Source organism: Pelmatolapia mariae, linkage group LG12 (assembly GCF_036321145.2).
Source record: "Pelmatolapia mariae isolate MD_Pm_ZW linkage group LG12, Pm_UMD_F_2, whole genome shotgun sequence".
Lineage (NCBI taxonomy): Eukaryota > Metazoa > Chordata > Actinopteri > Cichliformes > Cichlidae > Pelmatolapia > Pelmatolapia mariae.
In genome coordinates this window covers 33,703,421-33,722,279 of record NC_086237.1, presented here as the reverse complement: position 1 = coordinate 33,722,279, position 18,859 = coordinate 33,703,421, and the positions used below count along the sequence as shown (strand labels likewise).

Below are 18,859 nucleotides of genomic sequence, written 5' to 3'. Positions count from 1 at the left end.
TTTATTTTTTTTAATTGTATCAATTTGATCAAATGTGTGTTTGTTTTTTATTTGTTAATATTCACGAAAAGGTATGGAGTTTTTTGTTGTTGTTTTTTTACTTCCACGCTTAGTTTCATTGTAACATTTTAAGGTACTGTGAAATCTGAGGAAACAGTAACCGGAAGTACGTAGATTTCATGCCTTAACGCCAAGCCCCCCTTTAAAAGTCTTTTTTGTTTTTGTGATGGTGTTGTTTTCTGTTTCTATGGCCGGCAGTACAGGTATTATAATGTCCAATGAAAGGTATTAACAAATCCTCCATACTGTAAGTGTTATATAGCACCGCACATTTAAATAAATGGGCGCTAATGTTATTAAAAAATTTATAACAGAAGCCTTTTTTCAGGCTCGGTTTCTATCGCAGGCAGTTGGCCACGTGCTTGCAGTGACGGTGCTTGCTGAGCTGCACAGGTCACAAAGAAAGCAAGAAAAGCTTAGTTTTACCAATATCACCTTAGTATCCCAGAGAAATTTTATACTGATGTTGCAGACCTTTGCAGAGGGTCTGGCGATCTTATAATGCGGTGAATGCAGCCATTCCTCATCTCACAATGAATAGTACTCATACCAAAAAGTACAAAATGAAAGCATGTTTTTCATTATCAACTGCACCACTTAACCAGCCACACTGCTCTGTTTCTATTCTCATTGTAGTCTTTAAGTTAAGGCAGTATTGTCTCAGACATACATCGCCGCTTTACGTCAACTCCGAAGCCCTTTGGAACAGGGCCCTGTGCAGCACTGTTCAGCAAGAGCAGTGAGGGTTCCGTTGTAATGCTGCTTGCACATGTTTTTTGTATGTGCAATAATGTTGCATATTCCACAGCCCTACCCTGTCTTGACAAGTAAATTTAAGAATCTGTTTAGGACTTATTTATTTTATTTCTCACTTTGAAAAAAAATTATTGAAACTAAGCTTGTGGCTTATTGGTGTTATTTTAGTCGTTATGCATCCGCATTGTTTGTAAAGTTGGTGAAGCCTGCAGTCGGCTGACACTGAAGAAGTCACATAGATAAGTGATAAAATGTTTCTTCTACTAAACGCTGGGTCCAGATGAACAGAAATAACTTTCTAGGATCCGATCAGTTTACACTGACTACTACTCCATGGTTGTTTTGTATGTTAACAAGAACAAAATAAGTGAAGTAGACTTACATGGCTTGTTCAAAGAGGTTTTCCAACATATGGTATTAACCAAAAAAGCATGGGTGCTTTTTCCTTAAAAAGTGAAAAAAAAAGAAAGAAACAGGCAATTGTTAAGAACGCCTTAGGTGAAGCAGTGTTAGATAAACTAACAAAACACTGCTATTAAAAAAACAATTGGCATATAAAAGCTTCCATTAAGCTGAATATTATTTATATTATTACATACATATGGTTGACAGAAAGTGACCTCTGTAGCTATTTCCCATTGAGGATTGCAAAAGAAACCACAAAAACTAATCAAACCAACTTACTGATTGTTTGTACATGTGCAGAGGAGGCAAAGTGGTTATACTGGATAAAGAATGCTGAATATGGAGCTGCCATAATAAAAAATAAAAACTAGTTAGTGTGAGATACGACCTGGTTTTTATTTAACCAGTAGGGAAATTGTGATGCACACTCCACACCAGTTGGAGGCGCTGGTCCTCCAACTTGTCTGTCAGCCTCAAAGAAGAGACGACCAATGACGACCCAGCAGGGAAGTATCAGCAGCATTGATCAGTGTTTGGTCTTTTTAAAATCGGTATATTCTCTACTGTAACCTTCAGTGTAAGCTTGCTTTGGCGTTATATGACACTAGAGTTAGCAAGCGTGTTGGTAGCATTCATTCTTTCTTTCAAAAGTCTTTTTATTAAACAAAGGTTTCAATATAATGTATACAAAAAAAATGCTTCAGAATTTTCCAAAATTTCAATCCTGTTCCCACCCTAACCCTTAAAACAACAGATAGTTGGCAGCCTGCGGCCCAACAAAGAAAAGCAAAAGACCAAACAAAAATTAAAAACACCAAATAAACTCATATAAGGGAAAAAAAAAAAAAAAAAAAAAAAAAAGGGGGGGGGGGGGAGCGGGGGGGGGGGGGGGGTATTTCCTTGGACTACTCAGTAACAATAGTTGAGGGCCTTTCAAAAAAGTCCAGAAAGGGAGACCAGAGTTTATAAAATTTATTTTTAGACCCTCGAACTGTATATCTAATTTTTTCTACATCCATACAGGACATTACATCTTTTAGCCATTGTGTGTGTGAAGGGGGAGAAGAGTCTTTCCATTTCAGCAAAATAGCTCGCCTGGCCAGCAGTAATGAAAAGTTTAATATTCTGAGTCTGGAGTTGGACAGATTCAAATTCTGGACCGCACCAAACATAGCACAGAGTGGCTCTGGTTCAATTTGATGCTGCACGACTTCAGACATCGAATGGAAAACAGATTTCCAAAAGGTGGACAACGAAGGACAGGACCAGTACATATGAAACAATGTACCAGGAGCACCCCCACACCTTATACAGGCTGGGTCCACCCCTGGATATATGTGTGCCAGCCTCTCCCTGGACCAATGCCCCCGATGAACTATCTTAAATTGGATAAGTGTATGTCGAGCACACATTGATATATTGTGAACCTGACCAAGGATAGAGTCCCAGAGTTCATCCGTAATATGAAAGGTAAGGTCCTGTTCCCATTTAGATTTGATAGCAGCTATTGAAGAGCATTGTAAATTGGAAATTAAGCTGTAGAGAGTTGATATTATACCCCTTGAGGTTGGGTTAACCGTTAAAAAATCATCTACTGGGTTGTGCGGAGGCATTTGGGGGAATTCTGTTGTCACACTCTGCACGTAATGTCTGACCTGTAAAAAGCGAAAAAACTGAGCTGCAGCTATGCCAAATTTGGTGGATATTTGAGAGAAACTTACAAATTGACTGTCTTCATATAAGTCTGCAAAGGATTTTAGGCCCTTTCTATGCCAGATATGAAAAGCATTATCTGCCATTGAGGGAACAAATAAGTGGTTTGCTGCAACTGGGCTTTGAAGTGAGAAAGCCCGAAGACCCAGACTCTGCCTGAACTGAGACCAAATCCTAAGAGACTGCTGGACAACTCTATTGTTACTGGGTAGAGGCGATGCCAAAGGGAGTGATGAACCTAAAGTTGCAGGTAGAGAAATTTTCCCACTTGAAAATGACTCCATGGCAACCCAAACCGGTGGTGACGGTTCGAGATGATAGTATCTCCAATATAACAAACACCTAATATTGGCGGCCCAATAATAGTACTGGAAATTGGGTAGGCCTAAACCTCCAACCGACTTGGGCCTTTGAAGAATAGATTTCTTCAATTTGGGAGCTTTGCCATTCCAAATATATGAAGTGATTAGTGAATCTAAAGATTTAAAAAAGGATTTTGGAATCAGGATAGGGAGGCATTGAAAGACATATAAGAATTTTGGAAGTAGCATCATTTTCACTGAATTAATCCTACCTATTAAAGATAAGGATAATGGGGACCATCTAGACAACATATACTTGCACTGTTCCAGCAGGGGGAGGAGATTCTTCTTAAACAATTAAATTGCTCTGTGACACTTATTCCAAGGTAATCAAAGTGATCTGTGACTATTTTAAAGGGAACATTTACCAAATCCAAATTTCGAGCCCTCTCATTAATCAAAAACAGTTCACTCTTATTCATATTGATTTTGTATCCAGAGAGCTGACTAAAACCGTTCAATATATTAAGTACAGCAGGTAAAGAGGTAAGCGGGTTGGAAAGAAATAAGAGAAGGTCATCAGCATACAGTGAAACTCTATGCTCAATCCCCCCCCTCCATATGCCTTTTATATCCCCACTGCCACGGACTGCAATTGCTAATGGCTCAATTGCAAGAGCAAAAAGCAATGGGCTTAAAGGGCAGCCCTGTCTCGTTCCGCGGTGGAGCTTAAAATAGTCAGAGTAGCGACAGTTAGTTACCACTGAAGCCGTGGGGCTTGCGTAAAGAAGTTTAATCCATGAGCAAAATAAGGGGCCCATTCCAAACCTTTCTAAAGTAAAAAACAAATATTCCCACTCCACCCTGTCAAATGCTTTTTCTGCGTCCATAGCAATAAGGCATTCAGGCACGACGTGGCCAGGGGCATAGATAATATTAAAAAGTCGCCGTATGTTAAAAAAGGCATGCCGATTTTTAATAAAGCCAGTTTGGTCGGGAGAGATTATAGCAGGTAGAATTTTTTCCAGTCTGTGCGCCAGTAGCTTAGACAGAATTTTAACATCCGTGTTTAACAGAGATATAGGCCTATAAGAAGCACAGTCAGTCGGGTCCTTGCCCTTCTTAAGTAACACTGTGATACAGGCCTGGTAGCATGATGAAGGAAGTGCCCCAGAGTCTAGCGACTCTGTAAAAACTTCGCAAAGGAAAGGAGCCAAATCATCCGAGAATTTTTTATAAAAGTCTGCAGAAAATCCATCAGGACCAGGAGATTTCCCAGATTGCATAGATGTTATTGCCGCCTGAATTTCCGCCGTTGAGATGGGGGCTTCCAGAGTCTGTCTAAGCTCTGGGGAGAGCAAAGGCATATCAATGGAGTCAAAGAAACCATGTAAATCTTTTACATTAACAGTAGACTCTGATGTATATAACTTAGAGTAAAATGAAGAAAAAATGTCATTAATCGCCTTCTGATCCCTAGTCACCACTCCATTGTCCGCCTTTACGCCAGTTATAATTTGTTTAGCCCTAATACCACGCAGTTGAGTGGCCAAAAGCTTACCGGTCTTTCCACCATGCTCGTAAAAATCGCTCTTATTCCTAATCAGACATCCTTCCACTTGTCGAGTGGAAAGCAGATTGAATTTGGTTTGTAAACTTAAGCGTTTTTTATATAGTGCCAGTGATGGTGACTGAGCGTACTGCCTGTCGATGTTTAAAATCTGGGCTGAAATAAGCCTCTGTTCCCGCTGTGCACACTGTCTTTTAAATGCTGCCACTGAGATGATTTCTCCTCTCAGAAATGCCTTCAGAGCCTCCCACACCGTCCTGTTTGGCATACCAGGTGTTCTATTCTCGTTAAGAAAAATTTTAACTTTAGAAGAGATGTTAGAAACAAATTGTTCATCCGTGAGCAGCAATGGATCCAATCTCCAGAGCTTTCTCACAGAGTCGCAACCTTGAAAAGCTATTTTGAGCCCAAGGGGGGCATGATCCGAGACAGTAATACTTTCATAGCTGCAGGATCTTATACTATTAATTAGCAAATTGTCAATGAAAAAATAATCTATTCTAGTGTAGGTGTGATGTACATGTGAGAAGAAAGAATAGTCTCTACCAGTAGGAAACAGAAACCGCCAGGGATCCGTAAGACTATAATCTTCAAGAAAAGACTTGACATAAGTTGCAGATTTATTAAGAGTAGCCGGTTTGGGGGATGAACGATCTAAAACCGCATGCAAATAAAGATTAAAATCGCCCCCCAAAATCAAAGAGTGACTATTTAAGTCCGGGAGGTGTGAAAACAGGCATTGAAAAAATTGCACATCATCAAAATTGGGTGCATAAAGATTGGCCAAAGTCACAAACCTATCACAAAGTTTGCCAGACACTATTATAAATCGTCCATTTTTGTCTGACACAACAGTAGATGAAACAAATGGGATGTTCTGATCAATAAGAATAGCTGTACCCCTAGCCTTTGCATTAAAATTAGAGTGAAACATCTGTTGGTAGCATTCATTATATTTTCAGTGATAGCTTAGTCTTGTGACTGTAACACCAGCTTGTCTCATGTAGGTGTGTGCAGTGTCTTACCTAAACAGCTAAAACAGTCAGGTTGTTTCAGCCAAAAGTTTCACACATCTCTGTTTCTGTTGTAGCAAATGCATTTGTTAAACCCTTGTTTCCGTGTGTGTCTTTCTGTTTCTGTGTGTGTGTGTGTGTGTGTGTGTGTGTGTGTGTGTGTGTGTGTGTATGTGTAGGGGTGATCTTTATGACTGCAGAGAGACACCATGTTCCCAGCCAAGCTAGCTTTGAGCACTCTGAAAAGGATCCACCATGGAGCTTGTTATCGATGTCTTTCTACCTGCTTCGTCCAGAAGGAAGGGATAAAGGCTGGAGATGGGCCCCACTCAGACTCCCGTGTGTGGAAGAGAAAGCCTAAGAACCAATCTGCAATCTGGTCATCAATAAGACTTCTTGAAACACAGCAAAATGGGAGAAGACCATTCAGTTTATCAGCTGCTACTATAGTAAATTCAGCACCAGTACACATCCAACCGTACCTCCGGCTGATGAGGCTGGACAAACCTATAGGTTTGTACTTATATGAACATCACATTGTTGGGTTGTCGTGTCTTCATTCGCTCACCCCAACCAGTCGCGACAGATAGCCGTCCCTCCCTGTTAAAAGGGAGTTTTTCCTTCCTGCTGTGACAAAGCCAGCTCATGTACTCAGGTTTAACTTCAGCAGGTCATTATGACCATGTCTACATGCTTAAACGCATTCATTTTCTGCTATGCAATGACTTTTATCTGTATCAGTTTAAAAAAAAAAATTGATATCTAGAATATTGCAGAATTTTGACTTTATTCCAAACATGCACTGTTTAAGCCCAGAATGATTTTTAGCAGCATTTTCACCATGTTAACAAAACAGAAATAAAACAAGGAGCTATATAACATTAATACAGTCTTTAGAAAACAAATGGCTAAAATAAGCACGTCATCTTTGGCCTTGCAGAGCTATTAACTGGCACTAACAGGGAAGCATCTTTGTAAGCATGTAGCCCTAACTCATGATGTAGATAATAATGGTTAAAATTGTTCCTTAAAGTAATTCTACCAAACTGTCAAGCTCTTATGTAAATACTGTGCAAGACAGTGAGTCTAAAATATCTTGCCCCTGCATTTTTTCAGTGTCACTGCACAGATGCATCTAAAACCAAACCACAGTTAAAATGCCACCAGATTAATGTAGCTATTGGCTGTGCATTCATCTCTTTGTGGGCTTTGTTTCTGTTCTTATCTTACTTCCTTGTTTAATTCACTTGAAATTCATTGCCTTTTAATCGTAGGGACATGGCTGCTGTACCTCCCCTGCACATGGAGCATTGCTCTGGCTGCTAACCCTGGATGCTTCCCAGATCTGGGCATGCTCACACTGTTTGGTACAGGCGCTCTTCTCATGAGAGGGGCCGGCTGCACCATCAATGACATGTGGGACAAAGACTTCGACAAAAAAGTAAATGAGATTTTCTTACAGCTGACTCCAAACAAAGAACAGGACATGTTTTTGCAATAAAGTAAATAAAACTTCCATTGTCAAGCAGACGTTAGACTTACCTGTGTCACTGTCACTCCCCTGCTCAAAGTGTTTCTTTATTTTTCAGCTCTGATAAATTGAAAGTGTTCGTGTTTTCGCGCAGGTGTCCCGCACAGCCTCTCGACCAATCGCATCAGGAGAGATTTCTCGAATGCAGGCGCTGGTCTTCCTGGGAGGGCAGCTCTCGCTTGCACTTGGGGTTCTTTTGTGTCTCAACTATTACAGGTACTCAAAATCAGTTTTATGTATGAACATTAATTACATTTTATTAGGAAAATATAAGTAGAAGGATAGGAACAGGTGTATAGGTTAGATTAAATCCTTCGAGTCATGAGAGAAAAAAAAATCAGTGCAGCAGTTGAACTGGATCACAATATTACTACAGTGTTAATTTTCATAGTTTAACTAAAAGTGATTATTTAATCAGTTATTTTGCAGTCTTTCCCTCACATTGTTCAAAATGCTCTCACAGTATAGCTCTGGGTGCTGCTTCTTTATCTCTTGTTATCACCTACCCGCTGATGAAGAGGTTCACTTACTGGCCACAGTTTGTGTTGGGTATGTGCTGTGTAAAGTTATCTTGTAGTGTTCTTTGTCTAAAGTTAATATTTTACAGATTACCAGAGCTATAGCTGTTCTCTTGATCTCTCCTCTCACTTTAGGACTCACTTTCAACTGGGGCGCTCTGCTCGGTTGGTCCGCTATTAAAGGCTCTTGTGATTGGTCCGTGTGTCTCCCGCTATACTTCTCAGGAGTGATGTGGACGCTGGTGTATGACACAATATACGCACATCAGGTAAAGTAGTGGGCCTGAGAGATTGCACCACTTCGTTCCTATTAAACATAATTCTTTCCTTAAACCAAAGGCTGATTGCAGTAAATTTAAAAGAACGCTCCCATATACCAACACTACCCTGAACCAATGATACCTGGCAACATGTTTCTTTTTTTAATGCCAAATTCTGACACTACCATTTAAATGTTGCAGCAGAAATCATGACCAAGGTCATCAGGACCAGACCAGGAAAGCAGTTTTTCCAGTCATCTGTTGTCCAATTTAAGATGCAAATTATAGCTTCAATTTCCTGACAGGAGCCCCCAATGTGCTTTTCTGCTGCTGTAGCCCATCGTGTTGTGCGTTGAGAGATGCTTTTTAGCAGATGTTCTTCAGAGTGGTTATTTGAGTTAACCTTGCCTTCCTATCAGCTTCCTTTCTGGCCATTCTACTCTAACCTCAGGCATCAATAAGGGATTTTTGCCCAGGTGAACTGGTATACGTAATAAAGTGACTGTTGAGAACCTGTAAATTTAAGAAGGGACCGAGAAACTGAAACTAATTTAAAAACAGTTTAAACTGTGAGTACATGGTAGCTGTTCCTTTATATATAAGAAATGCAATTTAAGGATTGCAATTTACTGTGTTTACTGATGTTTTTCTTTGAGGTGAACATGAGATTAATGTGTCCCATGTTAAAGTAGGGACCTTGATTGACTGTGACCTCGCGTTGTTTTGTCTTTCATAAATAGGATAAGGAGGATGACATCAAAGTAGGAGTCAAATCTACTGCACTGAGGTTCCAGGAGCAAACCAAACCCTGGCTGAGTGGCTTTGTTGTGGCCATGATGTCTGGACTAGTGATAGCTGGGGTCAATGCTGAACAGACTCTCCCTTACTATGCTGTACTCACCGCTGTAGCAATGCACCTGACAAACCAGGTGAGGATCATGGTCGACTTTAATACAACATTTAAATGAGAAACATGCACAGATTAAATTCTAATCGAACATGTGTTTTAAGATTAGGTTTTCCATTGAAGTATATTTATTTTCTTCTCTCGTAGATTTACACATTAGACATCAACAAACCAGAAGACTGCTGGAAAAAGTTTGTTTCAAACAGAAACCTTGGACTGTTGTTGTTTTTAGGTATTGTTGCCGGGAATTTGTGGAAAGAATAAAGACAGACTCTGAAGAAATGAACAAGCCTTCATATAATTAGAGACAATGTTTTATTACATTTGTGTGTTTTGTTTTTTATGAGAAGCACTCTTTTAACAACTTGTGTATTTTCAAAAACGCCAGTAAATCTAAATTGAAATTGTTGCAATAAGTTTGACCACCAGGGAGCAGTATGATTAATTTCCTACCTGATGAATGTACTGTACGCCAGTGGCCTCATTACTTTGTTTTGGTCCATAAAACACAAAAATATCTGGGTCTTTGCGCGACATCCTTCATGAGTCACTGGTTGACATTGGTGCTCTTTGTTTTTATGCTGGGCAGGCAGCATTTACCCACTTTGCCTGTGCTTATGTGTCAGAAACCACTTCCAGTTATTATTCATAGGACTTTGGTGAGAGTCGGCATGTAGATCTGCAGACTTTACTGGTTCTTTTTAGTGCTTTTGCAACATGAGACTGCTCTCACCCATGATGTTTCAGTACTCTAAAACTTTTAAACAAATTTAAAAGAGAATTCATTTACATCCAGTCCAGTGAAAAACTAAGTACATCTTCCAATATAGAAGGTATGTTTAGTTGCAATAACTTAATCATTTTCTATATGAGTTTATCAGTTCCTTACATTGTTGGACTTTAACTGGTCAATTGCAACACTTTGGCTAAAAAAAGAAACACATCATTCTGTAGATTTGCAGGTGTGCTTGGGATCATTGTCCTGTTGTACGACTCACTTTTGGCAAAACTTCAGCTGTCACACAGATGGCCTCACATTTGACTCTAAAATACTTCAGTATACAGAAGAGTTGAAGGTCGACTCAGTGAATGTAAGGTGTCCAGGTCCTCGGCATCCTGTGTTTTGGTTTTTGCCAAACGTAATTCTGTGCATTATGGCTATGTTGGGTTTGTTTTTTTTTTTCTTGTGTGTCATTCAGTTGAAACTTGGCAAACCTAAACTGCTGCTTTCTTTTTAGAAAGAAGAGATTTTTCTCCTGGCAAACAAGCCACAACTGTTCAGTTGAATTGTACTGCCATGAGAGTCTGAGATGTAGCCCATATTACATCTGAATGCTCCGACCCAGAAACCGCTGAAACAACCGCTTTCATAGAGGTAATCACATTTGCTTTTGCTTTTGTTTTTTGATTAACAGCATGTGGCTGCTACTTACCCTCTTAATTCATATAGAAGCGGTAGAGGTGTAATTAGTGTTTTATAATTGCATCTGAAACGTAGAAATAGTGTTATAATCTAAGCCCAGTTATATGTTATGTTCCTGAAGCCAAAGTCAACATTCTTTTTACTTTAATAATATAGCATTGTTTGACTACTTGTCTGACTACCTATGTATGTTTTGGATAAAAGTCTTAAACCAGACGAATTTCTAAATTCTACCGCTATAACAATGCAAGTAACAATCATTTGAGTGTTTATCCAGTTTACAAAAGTGTACATTTTTCTCTGTGTCGGTGTAATATTTGGGAAAAGGTTCCTGTGAATATGATGGTCTGCTTTCACTGTTGCTGCCCAGGTGAAAACCCCCACAAAGTGTCCTAAGTGTAAACCGTGCCACCACAGTGAAAAACCAAAGCACATGAACAGTGGGAAGTGTTTGTGCCTTGCATAAACTAGTCTACGCAGCCATGAAGCTGTTGTGGCGTTCCAGCGACGAGCAAACTGTGACATGCATATCGCCTCAGTGGTCCAGAAGTCCCCATCGGATAGTCCGCTCCATTTGGAGAAATAGTCCCCAGATGAATCTTCCCAAAAGCCAAACCCTGCTGCGTTATTGAGGCATTCGGTGATCTTCCAGTGAGAGCAATACTGTATTCTTAAAACCAGTCCAAGACACCAGGTCGACAGGATGCCATAGAGGACGCCAGGGTTGAAATCATGGATAAGATTTTTCAGAAAAAAGACAAGATAAAATCTAACCCACTCTAGCATTAACACTTGCATCAGCTTTAGGAAAACTACACCTAGAGGACTGGGTGGCGAGGTGAGGTTGATCCCCTCCATTAGAGTAATGAATTGTCCATAGGAACCCAAAGGACCACCAAGCAGTGTGGTAAAATTGAGGATGTAGCTGATAAGAGGGAGAAGCGTGACACAAGTCTGCCTTTTGGATGGTGTCAGTACGATTTGTTTCTCCTGAAGGTCCAAAGACACGGAGGTGATTCTCTGGGTGAGCAGCATCAAAGTGGACACTGCCAAGAACAGTCTGAAAGTGAAAGAGATGTTACTGTGATTAAATCGGATATTTGTATACATATAATGTTTTTACATTAGATGTAAAAACATTATGTCTAACTTAGACTAAGAGTTCATCTATAATGGTGAAGAAATGGCCTCTGACATTCATATCAGAGTCTGTTTAGTACATTAGCTGTTCTAGAGCTGTGATCACACAGTTGATTCTTGGAAACGGCATCTGACAGGTTAGGCAACAACATAACAATTCTTGGAAATGAAACAAAGTCAACAGGCTGCTAAAACCACGTGATGTGGTTGAATGCTTCAAGCAACAGAGATTGTTTTATTGAAAAACACATGGTTGTTTTGAGTTTGACATATTTCAAGTGTGATTAGGAACATTTTTGCCACTGTGTTTACAACCCTGTACGCGTTTGAAAACTGAAGGGACTGTGCTGTGTTCTAATCCTATCAAAGATCAGAACATAGCTTATATATTTGAAAGAGCAAGATAAATTGCTCAGGAGTTTCACCTCATCTCCCAACCGTTGTGGCAGATGTCTGTCCCTCCTTGGACGCTTCTTCCTGTTAAAAGTGGGGGTTTCCTTCCCAACATCACCAAGTGTTTTGCCCATAGGGTATCATCTGATTGTTGTGGTTTTCTCTCTAATACAGTAGGGTCATTGCCTTACAACTTAAAGACCTCACTTTTGTGATTTGGTACTAAATTCAAATGACGATTTTATGTTCTACATTGTCATATTTCTAATTTCATGATGCAAACGTGTTCTTTCTTATGTAAATATGATCTTTCTTGAAAAAGCCGTTGTCTCTGTTGTTCTTAACCTAGTAGATATTATTAAGCATTAGTGATGCCTTTGAAGGTAATCAATGCCTGGATACCAACACTAAAGTATCCAAAAACGTACTGCTCTGGTCACAGGTCCTCATTCTTTTTAAAGGTGCCAACTTTCTGTAACTTGTTATAGAAGAGAGAGAGGTTTTAAATATTTTTTTAAAATAAATACCATAGAAATACCATACAAATCACTGCATGCTGCTTTATATATATTTTATACAACATCCTAACTCTGAACAGGCTTGATTCATACATCTGTACACCCTAGAGAATATTCACTTACGAAAGGTTAGGAGGATATAGCATGAAAACTGTCCCATATGTTTATGTAATTTGTAACAGCAGAGTGAAATCAAGATAAATACCTGGTTCGTGCAGGTAGTATTCCCTGTACTGTATAAGTAGGTGCCAGAAGGTTTGCCACAACATCTGCATAACAAATGCCCAGGTGTGGATACAGCTGTGATCCACACAGCACACGAGTAGAACAAAGGCAAGTGTGGAGGTGAACAGCTTGTGCTGTTATCCTGTTTGGTTTTCTCCAAACGTGATGCTTTGCAGTATCGCTAGACATCGCTATTGAAGCCTTTAGAGTGTCAGATGTAGCTCTTCTAAATATTTTTTTTTGGTTTGTCTGAGTATCTTCGCCTTGTGCATTGTTTTATCACATACATGTGAATCAGATCAATGAACTGCCAGACAATTTGTTTTCATAGAGGTCACCATACTTGCTGATGATTGTAGCATCTGGCTGTTACTTACCTTCTTACATCCTATAGACGCAGCAAAGATGGCCTTTTTAGTTTTTCCACACGGCTTCTGCATTTTGGCTCATTTTTTGTTAAATTATTAATGACATAATAGTTGATCTTTAATTGTACTTATCTAAAGTCCTGACACAAAACCTTACAATTCAAAGAGGGAGCACTTTTATTTTCATAACTATTATTGATATTGCCCAATATCTGCATTTACCGTCTCTTTTTCTGTACTTTAAACAAGTGTTAAAGTGTAATTAAGAGTGTACTTTTAAATATACTTAAAATATGTGTTTTGCTTACAAAAATGCACAAAAACTAATATTTTAATTCACTGTCATAATTTCTTTTTACCTTCATGCTCTTGCAGACAATCATCATCCCTCATCCCGTCGTGGTCACCAGGCGCCTGATCTTGGTGTCGTTGCTCGTCTTCTGTGAGCATCTCAGATTCTTGGTTCTGCTTCTGCTCGAAAGGACCTTTCTCTTCTTCCTCCTTGAAGCATTCAGGAGAGTGCACTTCCTTCTTCAGACATTCTTTCTCAAGTACTGGTATTTCTATGCAAGGTTTAGGTTCCTGTTCACGGCTTTGCTGAGTGTGCACTTGTTCCTGGTTTAATTTTGTAAACGAGACACCTAAAATATCGCCAGTGATCATCTTAAGTCCTGCACAAGTGGGCGGGAGGGTTAACGTATCTCTTTCAATTTTTAAACTCTCCTTTGTCCTCGTGTTATTTACATGTGGAATATTTAGCTTTGTTAATGCAGAATTTGCCTCTATATCAACTTCATTCTTTGGATTCTGGAACAAAGAGAAGTTGCTCTCTTCAGCTAATGGGATATCACTTGCATCACTTGCCTCAGTGTCCTTCTCCATCTTAACCGTTTTACCCTCATCTGCCTCGTTATGCATCTTGCTGTCATCATTGGCCAACTGTAAGATATGACACAGTATGTCATCTTCTACCTTTGCCTCGATGTTCAGTGTTTTACGCTCAAGTGGTTTATCGTCTTGCTCTTGAGCTGGTGTTTCTTCATCCACTTTGAAATCATTTCCTGTCTCCGTTTGCTGTTTGTCTCCACATTCTGTGAATTTAGGTTGGGCTTGGTTTTCATTTGTCTGCCTCTCTTCCTCTGGACCGCCACAATCCTCACATGGGGTATCTGTAATTTTCACTTCTGCAACACTTTGTTCCACATTTCCTGTCTCCTGTTCTCTTGCAGTCTCCAGCAGCTCTTGTTGGACAGTAGAGTTTGGTTTTGCATTTTCATGTTGAATGTCTGATTCGGAAGTCTCGCCAGGACTTTCTCTGTTGCTTTCCTGGCATTCCCTGATCTGGAGTGCACTTTTCTCTGTGGTATAGTTTTCTTCCAGGTTCTCAGCTTGTGGAACCTCATCACAGTCTGCAAAAAGGTCCTCCATTTCTACATCTTCTCCGTCCTTATCTAGCTGGTCCATGTTAGACAAATGTTCCTCTTCTGTTACTGGCACATTACCAACGCTTGCCTCCAGCTGATCAAGGCTCACCTGACCCACGAGTTCATGATTCCTCATGACCTGCACAGACAGAATCAAGGTCCAAATTATGATACACTTTTCCAACACATTATATTGGGGTGGGGGTGGGGCACTGATGATGTAGAAGCCTCAAAAACTCATTTATCAAATATAATACACTTGGAGTTATGGGGTTGAGATAAGACTCCCAGTCCTATAGAAGTTTATGGGAAGACAGACATGACATGGTAAACACTTTCCTTGTGAGTTTATGGGCCTAGTTACTGATTTTGGAAGCATACTGAATAAAACATTATTACAACTATTTTGCAAATCATGTTTAAATTGCTTAAAAATGTTGGATTATCTTTTGTCTGCTTACTGCATAGAGATAACAGTTTCACAGTCAGCCCCTCTCCTTCTCACCACATCTTATTCTTTGAAATAGAGGTGGGCAGTAGAAACGGTATACGGTAGAAACGATATAAATTTAGCCAACGGTAGAGATTTTGACTATACCGCTCTACCGCGATAGCGCATGTTGATGGTGTCCTCAAGCTGCGCCTGTTTTGGTCGAAAACATTGCAGCTGCTAAAAACAACATCATCTGCAAATTATGCCGAGCGACAGTAATAGCAAAGAGACAAAGCACTTTTGGAATATGGGGAAAGCCAAAAACTGCGCTTCCTCCTCTTCCCTACCATTGATTCATTAATGCTGAATTCTCTCGCAGCTGCTATATTCCCATGTTGTTGCGGTTTATTAATGACTAACCTCGTATTGTGGATGGATTATCTCAGTTGTTCTCCTGACTGAAGTTTGGTCCGTTTACAGCATCCTGCCATGCAATTGCATTTGTCCCTAACCACTAGAAACCCTCACGTTAACTTTTATCGAGTGGGAAAAAGTTGGCGTTCATCCTTTAGCTTCACTGTGCTAATGTTATGCTAACGTAGCTGTGTCGCTAGCAATCACGTAGGACATCATTATATACCAGCTAGTCCAACTTCAGTAACCCTACAAATGTCACTGCTGTTTAGTTTTCTGTCTTCATTTATGTTGGAAGTGATAGCAGAGCTGTACTTTTTAATTTTTTCAGAAATCTCTCAGTCAGAACATGCTATATCATGTTTAGGTGGAAGCTAGCGAGCAAATTTCCTGCTAACTTTTAACTCCATTAAATTTAATAGATTCTGTTTTCATGGATGCCTGGATGTTAAATTTAATTGTTACACCTGGTAGAGCAGCAACGCTGATCATTTTATTAAAGATGAAAGAATTGAGACTGTTTGTAACCAATGTTCCCTCTAATTTTTCATGTGTCTGAGCGAACACACAAACTCCCTGAGCGAACCCTTGGACCACTGTGAGCGACATCAGACGTGTGCACTGTGGTCACGCCAACATCGAATCCATCCAAGTTACATGGTTTATTAAAATAATCAAATTACAGCATTTACATTTATGTTAGACTACTTTTAATTAACTGCTTTAGCCCACTTATAAATGAAAATTTAAAAAATCTTGTTTATGATCTGTGTAGTATGTTAACACTATTGGAAGTAAAAATAACTTGAACTCCGGTTTTGAAAACACAACTTTCTTTTTTTCTTTTTTTTATAAAGCTCTGACTTGTATTATGGGTCTGTGGTCTGGGAGAGAGTCCTGTAACTCTCTATCTGAAAAATATAGTATATAATGACCAATGTTGGGCAATTAATTATATAGTTACTTCTTCAAAAACGTTACTGAGTTTTGCAAACAACAAAGTTTTTTGCAGCTATTTTTTTAATGCAGCCAAGGCGTTTTTAAATAAACATTTCAAACTATTTACAGAACAATCAGCTGTTCTGCATCAAATTTGATGCCACACAAATCATTTGTGCCACTCCAAAAAATAATTTCGGTCCACTATGAGATAAAGGAGAACAACAGCCTGATACCTGCAGGCCTGACAACAGGAGATGTATCACTCCTGTAACACCTGTAACATTCAGCAGTCGCCTCATTGTTCTGACACACACAACAAAATTATTGACTACACTACACACTAACTACACAAGATTTGCGCTAAAGGTCTCAAATCTCTCACATCTCAAAACACCGCCGTCACTCCTAAAACTTCCTCCCGTTTCTTAACAACTAGATGCCACATTGCCATATCATTTTTTGATTGGTCGACATGGTACTTTTTTCGACCAATAGGAAAGGGTCGGGGGGGTGTTTTTGCTCATAGGCGGAGAGTGCTTTCCTTATAAAACGCCGTTTTTACCGTTTCTTCCCGCAGTAAATATAAACAACGACAGTATTCAGGAAGAAAACCAAACATTGTATATATTTTTATCATAACTCTGGTTTTACGTGGCCTATCAACACAATTTAAAAACTGGTATAAAGTCCACACGTTTCCCTTTTTCAATTGTTCCATCTGACCTGCTCACCTCTCCAATGGCTGTACACGTTGTCATTAACGTGGGTTCACTCCACATCAGCCACACCGCTTTGCTAGCTAAAACACCGGTGTCGGCACATAAGGACGCTGTCATAGCCTGTCAACGACGTTGATTGGCTGCATATATACGAATGTGAATCGCATCATTGGCTGGAATATGGGATAAGGTGGCATCGTTCTAATCCCATACGGGAGCAGCCAGTCACTTACTGACTAACACTGCAAAACAGAATTGTTAAAGTTTTAATTTTAATTTCAATTCAGGTTAGATTTTTTTTTGTGCGCAACACAGATTTTCTTTGCGCAGACACCGTGCCAGCAGTGCGCAATTGCGCACGTGCGCAGCTTAGAGGGAACATTGTTTGTAACTCTCAGTGATGCTGCAGTGTTTGTTTGATTTTGGGACCTGAAGTGGACGGAGTTTTGGATTACTACGCAAGGCTCCTGACTACGGCAGCCGTAATGCTCCGGCAATCCATCAAGCGGTGCGCTTTCATAGCTCTCCAAAGTCGTACTAAAACATTTTATGATTTCTGCGTGCCGTGTAACCAGTGACGGGAATAACGGCATTACTTTTTTCAGTAACGAGTAATCTAACTAATTACTATTCCTATCGTTACAACGCCTTTACAGTTACTAACAAGAAAACGCGGTCCGTTACTATTTTTCAACAAACAGACGGTTGAAGCTGTGTTCAGTTTACCGCATCTTATATCAGTTGCACGGAAGTAGCTGACTACATAAGTACAGCCTTAAGCAGCTGCGCGCTCCCGCGGACGGTAATCACGATCACTGTCTAGCACAACACCTGGAGCCAAGGGGGCAAAACAATCACACGAGTGCTGCTGTTTGACTGAAGCAGAAGAATAAAGTAGTCGTGGTAAGCCAGTCACATGACCACTTAAAGACAAAGCAACAAGGTGATATATACCAGTTTTTAAATTGTGTTGATAGGCCACGAAAAACCAAAGTCATGATGAACAATATATACGTGTGTTTTTCCTCAATAGTTTCGTCACGTTAGCGCTAGCACTGACACATCGATTGCAGCTCTCTCACTCTAGATCGTCTGTTAGGTCGATCTAGAGTGACCTAAAAAAAAAAACGGGAAGCTTTAAGATTGACGGCGAGAGAGAGAACGAGCAGGAAAAGAGAGAGCGAGTTTTGAGATGTGGGAGATTTGTGATGTTTAGCGTGTTTGGGGTGTGTACTTAATGTGTTGTCTTGTGTAGTTAGTGTGTAGTGTTGTGGATAGTTTTGTGTTGTGTGTCAGAACAATGAGGCGACTGCTGTCTCCAGGTAGAAACAGGAGTGATACACCTGCTGCTGTCAGACCTGGCTGTGATGTTCTCCTTTATAGTGGACAGAAATTATTTTTTGGAGTGGCACAAATAATTTGTGTGGCATCACCTGATTGTTCTGTAAATTGTTTGAAATGGTTATTTTAAAAAGGGTAAAAGGTAAATGGCTGCAAATAACTGTTGTTTGCAAAACTTGTGCATAGGATTTTAAAATTGACAATTTATATTGGCATTTAAAGTTATGAAATATGATTCATTAAACATGTTTCTGGTTGTTACAGTAAAAAAAATAAACTTTTTCTACTATGATTTTATGGTTTTTGTCTGATTTTAGATCAATTGTGTTAATAGAATATGTCAAAATGAAAACATGACTGTAAATTCAGGCACGTGAGGTTGTGCTGAAAAGAATGATACCAAACAAGGCAAAGTAAATAGTTTTTAAAGGTAAAATGTGGAGGGGAAAATCAAAAGTAGTAAAAAATGGCTAATTATACCCTG

At 39.7% G+C, this 18,859-nt stretch overlaps 2 protein-coding genes across 2 annotated transcripts in view; one reads left to right on the top strand and one right to left on the bottom strand.

Moving 5' to 3' along the window:
• Window positions 1-2,140: 2,140 nt before the first annotated feature.
• LOC134638413 (4-hydroxybenzoate polyprenyltransferase, mitochondrial-like) lies at window positions 2,141-10,605 on the top strand. Its single transcript, XM_063489005.1, has 8 exons — window positions 2,141-2,691; window positions 5,999-6,332; window positions 7,094-7,260; window positions 7,445-7,566; window positions 7,814-7,899; window positions 8,004-8,137; window positions 8,869-9,057; window positions 9,183-10,605. The coding sequence occupies exons 2-8, from the start codon at window positions 6,029-6,031 to the stop codon at window positions 9,297-9,299; spliced, it is 1,119 nt and encodes a 372-aa protein (XP_063345075.1). The 5' UTR covers window positions 2,141-2,691; window positions 5,999-6,028; the 3' UTR covers window positions 9,300-10,605.
• Window positions 10,606-11,378: 773 nt separating this feature from the next.
• Window positions 11,379-18,859, bottom strand: part of LOC134638411 (zinc finger protein 462-like) — a 33,811-nt gene continuing 26,330 nt past the window's right edge. Inside the window, exons 13-14 of the mRNA XM_063489000.1 lie at window positions 13,462-14,665; window positions 11,379-11,518 (exon numbers count right to left, since the gene is read on the bottom strand). Coding sequence (XP_063345070.1) covers window positions 11,493-11,518; window positions 13,462-14,665 — 1,230 coding nt within the window. The 3' untranslated portion in view covers window positions 11,379-11,492. The remainder of the gene's footprint in view (window positions 11,519-13,461; window positions 14,666-18,859) is intronic.

What these genes read in the sequence shown, in the direction of transcription:
- LOC134638413 (XM_063489005.1), top strand. Translation starts at nt 6,029, where the DNA reads ATGTTCCCAGCCAAGCTAGCTTTGAGCACTCTGAAAAGGATCCACCAT. An exon ending in ACAAAGACTTCGACAAAAAA is followed by an intron (nt 7,261 to 7,444) that starts GTAAATGAGATT and finishes GTTTTCGCGCAG; the next exon opens with GTGTCCCGCACAGCCTCTCG. An exon ending in CAATGCACCTGACAAACCAG is followed by an intron (nt 9,058 to 9,182) that starts GTGAGGATCATG and finishes CTTCTCTCGTAG; the next exon opens with ATTTACACATTAGACATCAA.